This window comes from Antrostomus carolinensis, unplaced genomic scaffold (assembly GCF_000700745.2).
Source record: "Antrostomus carolinensis isolate BGI_N321 unplaced genomic scaffold, ASM70074v2 scaffold15671, whole genome shotgun sequence".
In the NCBI taxonomy this organism is placed as follows: domain Eukaryota; kingdom Metazoa; phylum Chordata; class Aves; order Caprimulgiformes; family Caprimulgidae; genus Antrostomus; species Antrostomus carolinensis.
This window is the reverse complement of record NW_010296429.1, coordinates 5,315-17,748: the sequence shown is the minus strand read 5'-3', so window position 1 is coordinate 17,748 and position 12,434 is coordinate 5,315. Positions and strand designations below refer to the sequence as shown.

The following is a 12,434-nucleotide window of genomic DNA, read 5'->3' as shown; positions in this document are numbered from 1 at the left end:
TACCATACATTATACTATGTTAGACTCAAAACATTTATGAATGTTTAGAAGGAATTCACAGGCACTAATCTAATCCTTGATTGCCCATAAAATAGTATTTATTAACTCACACAACTTAAATACATGCATAGAAAAATACATAAATACTTCCTCTTTGGCCTTTATTAGCAACAGTTTTTCACATTTCTACTTTACTTTAGTCCCTTATAGGATTTGTTTCCAGCAAACTAAGTTATTGCCCTTGAGCATAGCAGGCATAGCATTTAGCTGATACTCTCTTCCAGCTCCCCTCAGCAATATCTCTACTTATTTTTAGTATTATACTGATTTTTATTGCAAGTTTCACCTTTCACTGGATGACTGAATTAGTAAAATAACTGACTATGAAATCAGAACTAGAAGCAGTTCATAGCTTTTTCACTGTTTTAGTGAAAGAACAAAAATGAGTTTATGTGGTATGAACCTTCTTTTCAATAATCCCCCTCCAGAAGAGAAAGTAAACATAAGAACAGCTTTAATATAAATATACTTGTGAAATTTAGGACCAGCTCCCCAACACTGTATTATTCAACGAGGAAACACCTGGAACTCTAATTTTAGCATAGTTCCATGCATCTAAAAGTTTTTAAACTGTTCAATTAATGGATCTAACAAATTTTGTTACCAGATGTTGATACATTTTCTTCCTTTGAGCACAGCCAACTACATTCAATGTTTCTTATACAGTAAATATTCTTGTTCAGGTTTTATATTAGACATCTGAAAAATAACAAACCTGTTATTTTAAAGTGTCAGCACCAAAATATTGAACATTGATATTCAGATACCACTCTCAGAGTTAGGATTCCCGCCTTTTAATCTTTTTTAACGGGAGTCATCATTGAAGTTAACACTCATACAAGTTTTATTTCACATTTTTTTATTTGAAAACAGTAATATGTATGTTCATGTTTCAATTTTGTTAAAAATGGAAGATTTATCATAAGACTAAAGAAAAAAACACACTGAGCATAGTACCTGCCTTTGCCAAACCTTTTCTGTGCTATAGAACCTTTTGCAGTACCCTACCTACACGTTCTCAACAAAAAGTTAATCTTCAAAAAAGAAATCAGTTGTTTACAGACATATGACAGCAAAACAATTGGAAGTTGTGAACACACTGCAGTGATCCACATCACCTCGTATTACTTCTGACATATAAGACACCAAATTCTAACCTACAACTTCTGTAACAGTTTTATTTTCCCCAGATAGCATGACAGTCATTCAACCATTAGGATGCCAGCCATGCATACACTGAAATATGAATGAAAAGAATAAATGGGAAAAATAAAACACCCCACAATCTCATTCAAGCATAAATCAGAATTTTGCTGTTCCTTTAATTAGACTATTCCTACATGTTAGATTTATGAGAAATTATTTTTTCCTCCCCTTATTTTCATGAAACCAAAATGTCTGCTTTTCAAATACAATTCCTCTCAATTTGGAGAATGAGCCCAACCAGCTCTCCCCTATTATGGCCCTTCCATACTTACGGGGGGCTGCTTATAAGAAAAATTAATAGAGACTTTTTACCAGGGCCTGAAGTCACAGGACAAGGGGCATTGGATTTAAACCAAAAGAGGGTAGGTTTATATTGGACATAAGGAAGAAATTCTTGACAGTGAGGTGGTGAGATACTGGAACAGGTTGCCCAGAGAAGCTGTACATGCCCCATCCCTGGAAGTGTTCAAGGCCAGGTTGGACAGGGCTTTGAGCAACTGGATCTAGGGGAATATATTCGTTCCCACAGCAGGGGGTTGGACTAGATCTCTAAAGACCTCTTCCAAACAAAATAATACTATGATTCTAACAGTGACTTCTACCTGTAAGTGACATGAATTGGTTCCCAAGGACAACTTATCCATATTCTTAGATTTATTATTATCATCCTCTAGAATTTCACTTTTTCAATACATCTTAGTTTGAGTCAGAAATGAGTGTTCCTTAAATCTTCTTTTCACTTAGTCTCGGGATAGGAATATGAAGTTTTAGAGAGGTAATGTTACTTTATTTGCAAAGTGTACTTAGAGGTGTACATTAACATGCATGTTAACACATGTTACTTGCAGTCTTTAGTTAATCAGAAGTCACAATTCACATTTCAGTAGTAGTATCATTTATCTGACATCCCATTCTGGATGGGAATTCAAATGCATTAAAGAAACACTGATTCTAGTAGAGTTATATCTTCTAGCTACTCACTATAACAGCATTATGGAGCCTCTAAGCTTTCTAGCACAATAAATTAAGAAGTAGCTGTCATGATCCTTCATTTTATGTAGTGACCTCCAAAAAAATTAAGAACAATGTCAGTTTACAATAAAAACAAAGAAAAGAAAACCAGACTTTCGCCAGGGAAGGATTCTCATGTCCTTTTTCTTGTGGCACAGAAGAGGCAGGTAACACCTAAAGAGGTTAAATGCTCAGCATAAACATCACAGAAAATAGAAATGTGATGACATCTGAAGGTCATCTTTAACAGTATTAGGATGAAGGAAAAAAAATGTGGGCAAGGGGAGAAGGAAGCAGCTACATGTCCAAGATCAGTGATGACAAAAGCATATCCTAAAGGTAAAGCTCAAAACACACAACCCTTCTACAGTGAATTCCATCCACTCATCCCCAAAATCCTACTTGGCTTTAGAGTAAAAAAATTTAGTCAACGAAATCTCAAACAAGCCAGAAATAGCAGAAAAGTTAACATCAAACCACAACCATCAGGAAATTACTTACCATATACAAGAATACCTGTGCACAAGCTAGAATTTTGTATGCAAGCACAAATGTAGTGTTGTTTTGACAAAGTAAAATTTTGGTATGGAGCTAAACATGAATGTAATGAGTCCTCTTAAAAGAAGGCACTTGATAAAATGCATAATCTCTGGTTTCAACATTTCTGATAAGGAGCAAAGAAAGTATAAACTAGTACTTTGGTTTTTTTGAGTTAAACTACTCAGGAAAAATGAAGGCTTAAAAATTGAGAACTTAAACACACTCAGTTACTGGATCAGGATGTTTCATGTATCAAGGCTGATACCTACAGACTACACAGAGGGTAGGATCAGGGTTTTAGACTTCATTTTAGAAATTGTCTTAAGCTTTGCTTCAACCTCTCCTGGATCTCAGGGATGTGTGCTATTAAAACTGTTTTATTTAACACTAAGACAAAGCCTTTAACAAAGCCTTCCCTCAAGTAAAGCATTACTTACTGAAATCAATTTGGGTTAGAACAGAATCAGAGCATTGCAACTGAGTTTGAGATCTTTAGAGTAATGGCTGTAGTATTACAGTAGCAGTGGCATTAAATTTCATTCAAGGAATCTTTGATGCTAACAGAGCACCTCAATTTGAGGGGAAGAGGTCTTCGAATTTAAGATAAGCCTTAAAGTAGGGACAAGTCGAACAACCCAACCACCTTTCAGTTTTCTTTAGAATATATATAAAAAGAAGGTGACAAATACAATTTTTATCTTGCCATGTCCAAATCAACTGCTAACAACATTTACCCTAAAGACACTTCAGCAGTTGTAAGCCAACAGGATGAACTACAAAGAATTTTGTGAGCTACCTAACAGCATGTATGCCTCGTATGAAATGCAGGTTTGAAAAAATAATTTACCAAAGTCCAGAGGATGGAATTAGTGGTTAGAAATTCAGGACTACAAAAAGTTAGTTATGCACGCATGTGCTAGATACTAGTAGTGGAAATTAAGTATCAAACTTTAGTGATAAGATCAGAACTTACAGTAACTAACTTCTGTATCACAAATACTAGCTTAAGGACATATGAAAAATGAAAAAACATGAAATAGAATTATGAGTGTCTGTGCACTGAGTATCTGTAGCAGAGCTGTTACAGGCATCTATAGGAAAGAATTATCAAAAAAATCTCCAAAAATCAAATGGCATCTGATTTGCATGGACTTTTGTACGGCTGATTATAGTGCTAAAGAAGCGAACCTTGGTATGTAATTACCACTGCTCTGAACAACATTAAAATCAAGAGAAGAAGCAGAATAAGATATATTACACAATACTGCTTAAGAATGGGAACAAAATATTGTCAATTTAGAGAAAATAATTATGTTCTTACTTGACAATCAACAGTAAGTGTAAATTTTATAAATTATGGTTCATTCTGCATTTTACTCAGGACTGTTATCACAGGATACAGGCAACTAAACTGATCTGTATAAAAGGAATAATTCCTCAGTGCTTTTTTCCCTAACATGCTTAATCTAAGTTAAAAAAATTCAGAATATTATTTTGGAATGATCTTAAAAGCTGAAATGTAAGTTTCAAGCTTGTATTAATAAGCATCATAGACACAACTAAAGGACAATAGATCACCATGGAAACCAGGTACACTTAACTGCTGCAGCCACAATCTCTGTACTGTAACAAAAACAGTTATGCACTTTATTTAGTTTGTTTTCATACTTTGGGATTCAAAGGAGTTGAAGTTGTCATCTCAGTACTGCAAGGAAGATAGGGGATGCTAGAATGAAAATAAAACAACTCCTGTGTCAAAGAAAAATAAAACAAAAGAAGCAGTAAACTTGCCTATTCCTTAATCAAAAGCCATTTTTTAATGCAATAAGTGCCACTCAGATGAGACAATCCAAACTGTACCTCCAAATCACTTCTAAAACATTTTATTCTTATTATGGAAACTTAACAACACAGTAGAAATGGAATACATATATTCTGTGAGTTAGAGATCACTCAAATTCATGTCAATCAAGGCAAGACACATTTACCAGTTTTCCAAAGCCATGAGCTCCGTAGGGCCCATGCACAGACCCTACATGCAACCAAGGAGTAACTGAAACTTAGAATTAGATACTTGTTAGTAGCAGATACTCACAGTAAGACTGAACATCTTGTATGATGTACATTGTTTCTTAACACAGGGATCATCCAAGTATCACAAGACAAAATCCAGCACCACTGTTAATTCAGTCTAAACTAATTAGATTATCTTCAATGAATCCCTTATCTTTTGCTCATATTTTAGGAGTCCTTCATGTATTACACTGCTGTACTCTGGAGAGGGTGGTGTGTGTGTGTGTTTGAAGGGAGAAGCTTAAAATATGTATGTATGAAATTCCACTGCAGCCGAGATACTTACCTGGACAAAGCAGGAACTGGTACTCCTCTTGCTCGAATAGATGTTTTCCCACGCACCACTGGAACTTCTGCGTTTTCTGAGCCACCATTTAGATATGTTAATTCTTGAAGCTGTGCCTGTCTGATTTCGTCGTTGTAGTCCTAAAACAGGGGGACAGAGTAAGGGAAAAAAAACCAAACAGTTCAACCACCACATCAAGTTAGTATGAAACATCGCTCCTGAAAGTTTTCTCTTAAAGAAAAAATCCCACTGAAAAAGTTTAATATGCATAATATTATAGGCATATTATTCAGTAAAAAAAAATCTAAAGGAATCCTACTTAGTAATAGCAATTTTTGCTCAGGCATGTTTCTCTTTCCCACTGCATATTACCTCCATGTAGCTTTACCAATTAAAATGCCAATTTTAAAATGCTGTAGATAACGGGGAAAAAAAAAATCAAGGTCTTATTCTTAGCTGAGATCTGGTTTGTAGTTCCAGCTGTAGAATGATACACTGTTAGAAATAAGAAAAATCCCATTGCCTGGTGTTGCAAAGTGGTAAAGAATACACTGTTGAGAACAGCCTCTTATGAAGAAAGATCATAGACTTCTATACCTTTAAGATCAGGAGTTAAAGAATACACAAGGAAATTCATTTAATGAACACATGTACTATTATCTAAAAAAGCCCCAAAAATTTCAGTTCTGGAATATGCAACAGTAAACAATGTGAAGTCACAGGGCTTGTTTCTTATTCTGCACAAATCCTCCCTCAAGGTCTATCAAAAAGGAAAGTTGAAGTTATTTACATGGAATTAATACAGTACTTTTCAAATACACAAGAGTTTTCAGGGACCTTGAGTCAACCTCCAAAACAATCACGTCACACAGGAATAAAATAGATACAGCAATGAACTCTTGAGCTATACATGTTTTTCTGTTGTTTTTCCTCCACTTAAAGTGAGCTAAAGAATGCATCTGTAAAGGTGAAACAAAAATAAATATTTTACTCAGCGTGTATACATACAAAGTACCAAAATATTAATAGGTCCTCTAATAAGAGTGAAGTTATACTTCTGATATAACAGACCTTATCTTCTGCAAATCCTCCCATTTCAAAGAAGGAAGGTTTGTTCAAATATCACCCATTTTACAATTCAATTACAAAACTAAGGATCTGCATCTCTCACTGGAAATCTGAGTGAGATACATCTATGCACTACGCAGGTAACAAAGGACTGCCTTGCATCAGACAACTCTAAAATTCTGCATTGAAAGGAGATTAAAACTTCAATGAATTCAAAGATCTCAACTATCCTTGAAACATTCTGCTTCACCTAGACTTCTATAAACAGAAATAAGAAACTTTTCCTTTACATGCCATTGTTGAAGATAGTTAGTAGTGTTAAATAAGCCACACTATAAAAGCATTTTGTTCAAACTGTCTTGAACAGGCTCTGAAATGTAACTCAACTGCCCACCTGAGATTGTCATCTATTGGGCAGCAGAAACCAAGCAGCAAACAAGATGAAAAAAGTCTGGAAGACTGAATCAACTGTTTCAAACTGCATAACTGAAGCTTTTGAGAAATAGATTCCATTACAAAACAGCTTGGATCCAATATACAACCAAACCAGCCTTAGAATAGAAACAATTGAAAACTCTTCTGGCCAACTACTGTACAGAAACCTGCTTTATATTTGTGATTTGTTGCTGGACCAGAACTGGCTACAAACATGAAATTCTACATGGTGTATGGAATGAAGAACTTCAATCTTGCAACACAAACCTAGTGGACTGTTAGAACTATACCACAAACACACAGGCCCCAAAGTTCCAACCCACCATATATCAGAGATGCCCTTTATAAATTCTCCACAAGACGTCCTCCTGAGAATCAGGCTCCTGGAAAAATATCTTTGATCATTTGATATTAATTTCATTTAATTTCTTAACAAAGACGTGCTTAGGTTGCCACTGTGTGTTGGGTCCTTTTTCTTTTCTCGTTGACACGTTCTCATTTTCCTGTAGCATACTACCAGGCATGTCAGCAGCCTTAGTCACTGACAAGGACTCCATTGTGCAAAGGCACAGAATAGAAAATATGGTTCTTATCGCATATGCCAGAGGCAGCAGGAGGATACAGAGTGAAGGGGCAATACAAGGAAGCCATGATAAGCAGCAGTGTTAATCCATTAGACTCTGAAATGGATTCTTCAATTAAAAGTAACAGACGGTCAATTTCCAAATACCTACTGCTCAAAAGCAGCACACTTCAAATCCAATTGAGGAGACAGCAATCTTTCTCACCTAGAACACAAGACGGACATGGAAACCCCTTAGATTGCACTCCTCCCCTGTACAATTTAGGCAGAGATGACACTCAAATTTCAGTCAATTCATCACTGCTGATGAATTTCAAGTGAACAGATGTACCCTCCATTTATGAACATTGCCCATCCTGACTGACTTCAGTCTTCTGTGAAGATGAAGGATGTTTTCTGTAGGAATGACTACAAGAAGATACATGCAAGAGATTTTCCCCTACATGGAGTTACTTAAATGACCCAACTAAGCAACATTCTTTTAGACTTTATCTGCAATTTTTACCCAGTCCTAATCAACACACTGATAGCAGTGCTCCTTAGGATCATCTGTAACTTCAGACCTTATTCTAATTTATCATTCAAAATATTAGTAAAAACTTTATTTAATGTTAGAACAGATCCCTGCAAAACCCTATGTGGTTTTGCAAAACATGCAAGTAGATTTTATCCTAGCAGTAAGCAATAGTTATCAGGTTTCCAGCCACCTTTATACACACACCTTAGTTATTTGCCAGCTTGCTTTAAGAAAAGTGTGTGAAAGCTTCCAAAGCCCATTAGCTCTTCTAAATGCCACTAAATGCTATTTTATCACCTCACAAACCAAACACGCAGGAGGCAAGGTAGACTACAGAAACAACTTGTAAATTCTGATCACATTGTAAATTGACTACAGATTTTTCTCACATATTTCTGTGCCTTAAAGATAAGGAAAGCAAGGAACTCTGGTAACCAACAGCAAAGTATAATTAATGCTGTAGCTGTCAAAAGAATGACTACCACTACTCAAATATTAAGCAAAAAAGACTAAGAAAAGTCCTACTGGCTAAAACTGAAGTAATCATGGTATAATACAGGATCTGGCAGGGAGGTATGGTTGGAAGTACCTGGCTTTTTGTCCTGACAGAAGTAATTCTGGGATAAATTAATATCAATCACAACACTGACCAATCTAACAGTTGAACAGACTGCTGACTAAAGGGTCTGGTCAGAACAAAAGGATTTGCTAATTTAAAGGAGGAAAAAAGTCACAAGCCACAATTCTACCTGCAGAAGACAGGTGTAAGTCAAAGAAACAAACACAGCCAAAAAACCATGAGTCAGGTTTTATGCCTTGGTTTGAGTTACACCAATAGTTTGAAGGAAAGTACACTACAGCTGCTTGAGACTGAACTTCAATGCAGAAGTCTGTTTGTGGATCTAAACATCTGAGAAGAGACACTAAGACATTTTTGCTATAGTCAGCTACTACAAGGATATTTTGTATCTTACATTCTAGCACCAACCATGAACGTATATTCAGGCCTGATCTGAAAACTGAACAACCATATTTATAAATTAGGATCAGCATCTAAAGTTGTTGGAAGGTATAATTAGCTTACATTGTAAGGAAAACACAATTTAAGATCATAACCTTATATACCAATAGTAAGACTTCTTACTTTAAATGAAACTGATAATTTGCCAAGAAAGCCACAACAGACCTTATAGCATATGAAAATCAAGTTGCATTTAGTAGAAGTTAACCAAATGGTAGCTCTAGAGAGGACAAAGCTGCTCCTTATTGATTCCTAGAGTGGTTGCTGCAAGGCAGGAAGGCAGAAGAGATTAAGGCATTTAGAATCATTCTGATAAGATTACATTTGAAAAGCCAAAGGGAAATTAAGACAGTGTTGGCTTGATCCCATACTTCTGAAGAGATTATGTGGCATCAGTTCAGCTCAGTACAATAAAGATGCAATGATCAAAAACAGACAGAAAAGTGTACAACCAATGAATGGAATTGCTTGTTATCAGTCTAATTCTACAGGCTTAACAGCAGTAATGACTAGGTTTTGATAAGCTTACTTCATTTATTATGACATTAGGTGAATCAAGCTCAATGAAGAAAAATAAGATCTCCGATGAAGGGCGCAGGGGGATCAGATATATCCTTACTTCCAGTGCATGCAAAAAGCACTTATCAAATTGACCATACTAAAAATAAAACAGCTGTTTCCTCACTAGAATAGTCAAGAAGTTAATCCTCCCTTATCTCTTCACACAATCAAATAATGAATCACACAAATACAATAACTTTCAACATTATGACAGCCCTGGATTACTACATTTTGTTGAGTATCTCCTACCTAATCAGTTATAGGTTGTTTGAACAGTGGTTTGTTTATTTACCACTTCATATACACCAAGGCAAATGCCATTTGGAACCTGCAGACAAAGTTATGACATGGTGCTTGCTTCTTTATAACATGAGAACATAATGTTCAGGACATTTGGGGGGGTTAATTGTCTTAAGATGCATCTACATTAGCATGTTATTTCACATCAGGATGTATTCCTAAATGGAAATCCCGATATTACTTACCACACTTTGGTTCATGTAATGGAGTAGTACTGGGGCATATGAACTAACTTTCATTCAGACAAAAACAACCCAGAAGAAACACTCAAGGAATACACAACCAACTCAAGTCACTTGGGGACTTAGTTTGTACAAAACTTAGTCTAGATCCATGAAACTAAAATCCCTGAAATGCACATAGTAGCACTGTCACATTTGCACTGACTGCTTCACCTTAGAGTACAACTGGTAGTTCTACCCCCAACAGGCTGCAGTAGTCATACAACAGGCATTCCCCAACTGGTCCTGAATACAGCTATGCCAACTATATTCTCTCAAATGTTTATGTGCTGCTGTCACTCAGATACACACCTTAGTAAAGTTTCCTTAGCTAGGTCTCCTACATTTCCAAAATCTGACACTAATCAAAAGAATAACACTTGGATAACATTTTCAGCAGTGAAAACACATAGAAGTCAATGCACCTCAAGCATTATTTGCTTTCCATACTCATTCATTTGATAACCAATAAAAGAATGTTCACTGAAGGGCTAATACAGTTAAGAACTTCATACACAGTGAAATTATCTCAAGAGCCCCAGCTTCTTAAGAGAGCTTGGCCTGTTCCAAGCAGTTTAATATTGTAAAACAATCAAGGTTGGTCCTTATATAGAAAATAAATGAGTCTTCCATAAAAAGACACTGTGCAACATCAGTGTCTATGCATATACCAAACCTGGAGTAGAAACTTATACTGGAAATCACATCTTGTTTTTTACATCTATACATTACAAGTGGAAGTGTACACCAGAAGAGAAGTATAACCCAAGTATCACCAGGAAGAAAAAAAAATACAAGATAAAATTGTACTGATTCTCATCACGGAACACTAAACCAGGATTATGGGTGGGAACAATACTACAACTTCAAATTTAATTTTAGTGAAACAGAACCCTATGTTGATGCTTCAGGTGTATCAAGAACAAAGAAAAGCCTGACCTTTAGCAGAGTTATTTTTCCATGTTTTACAGATTTTTAAAGTTATTTGTAAGCTTAAATACTTTGCACTTTACCAGTTAAGCAAGAATAAGTTGCCTTTTTTTACTACAGGTCATATCAAGAGATTAGAGTGTACGTGGACAACTATGTGTTCACCCAATAACTGCCTATATCCGAACAAAAAGTATTTGTGAACACTACTTCTTTCACAGGTAGAGGAAGTTAAGCAACATGACCTGACCAATATCCTACAGTAAATTAGTTTTAGAGACAAAGTTTCTTACTTAAGACTACCAGAGTTTTTACAAAAAAGTTAAAATACTAACAGGAATGAGGAACTTCTTGATTTCTTCCAGTGCATGTCCCATTCTGGCATATGCTTCTGCTGGTGGAGCAAATACTTCAATTAAAACATGCAGGTCATCATTTAGGTGGAAGTACTTTGCCTCTCCACTTTTTCTCAACTCTTCCTCCTAGGAGATAAGAAAAACGTTGGGTTTTTTCCACCTTATTTTAAACAAAAGTATTAAAGTTGCTTCAGAGTCATTTGCATATACTGTTTACTCATGTTCAGATGTCAACTAAAAAAAGTATAAAGTTACATACTTTTTTGATACACTTCAAATCAATCATGTTGCTAAAATATCAGAATAGTATCAGTTTGCTTATCAACAGTAAGTGACTAGTAACACACAAATTAGTACCCATCAGTTTCTGCTCACACACAGAAATTGCAGCACAAGGGAGAATGTTCGCGGTTTGCCCAAGTGCACCAGTTACACATAGAAGACACCAAGAAACATACAGTGAACTTGAAGCCTCTTTTCTGAAAAGTGGAGTCTTCAGAAACAGGTTTGATCTTATATTCCACAACAGCAAGATTCTTTTTGACAATATTATTTCAATCTCTCCTTAGTATTATCACACAGCTCAGATACTTCTTATTTTCTCTTCTCACTGAGATTTCTACCCCATGAGTAGATTTCTCAGTACTCATATCTACCTCATGAGTAGAAGGATTTCTATCCCATCCTTCACAGAACTGTGCTGCTTGGACATGAAACTAACAGTGTATGAGGCAAAAGAAGAGAACATTAGAGAAAAAAGTTCACTATTATTTCAGAACAGACTCTTTTATTCTGCTTCACCCAGCCCACTTCAATACGAGTGAGAAACTAAGATTTCAATGTTGTGGAGCAGAGCTCAGTCCTCAAATACTTTCATTCATGTGCAAAATATTCTGACCTAAAGGACATAATTTGTTAACCTCATATAGGCTCCCCTCTGACTGATGCATTCCAAGAGACTGAACCACCACCAAAAATAATATCATTGTATTACCAGATAACATGATATCAAATTCTTAGTAGTTCTGTTATCTAAAAAACAGAGTCATAAGAATTGTCCCCTGCCAATGATTGTATTTAGCAAACTCCAGGTTAAATAATTCATCCTTTAGCTTACAAAAACTACAGTTTCAATGATAGTTGAAATCTCCCCCCACACACAGCTCTTAATTATGGATTGAGGTTTATAAGTGACAATCCATGTCTGCTTCTCATAAATAACATTGTCATCGTTCTTTATGTTTGACTGTGGAGATGTTTCAAAAA

General features: G+C 35.7%; 1 protein-coding gene across 1 annotated transcript in view; it reads right to left on the bottom strand.

The window, feature by feature from the left end:
* Window positions 1–5,172: 5,172 nt before the first annotated feature.
* The window catches only part of KHDRBS3 (KH RNA binding domain containing, signal transduction associated 3), a gene marked incomplete at its 5' end in the record, with an annotated part of 11,092 nt that continues 3,830 nt past the window's right edge, over window positions 5,173–12,434 (bottom strand). Inside the window, 2 exons of the mRNA XM_010178300.1 lie at window positions 5,173–5,316; window positions 11,148–11,294. Of these exons, the coding sequence (XP_010176602.1) occupies window positions 5,173–5,316; window positions 11,148–11,294 (291 nt within the window). The remainder of the gene's footprint in view (window positions 5,317–11,147; window positions 11,295–12,434) is intronic.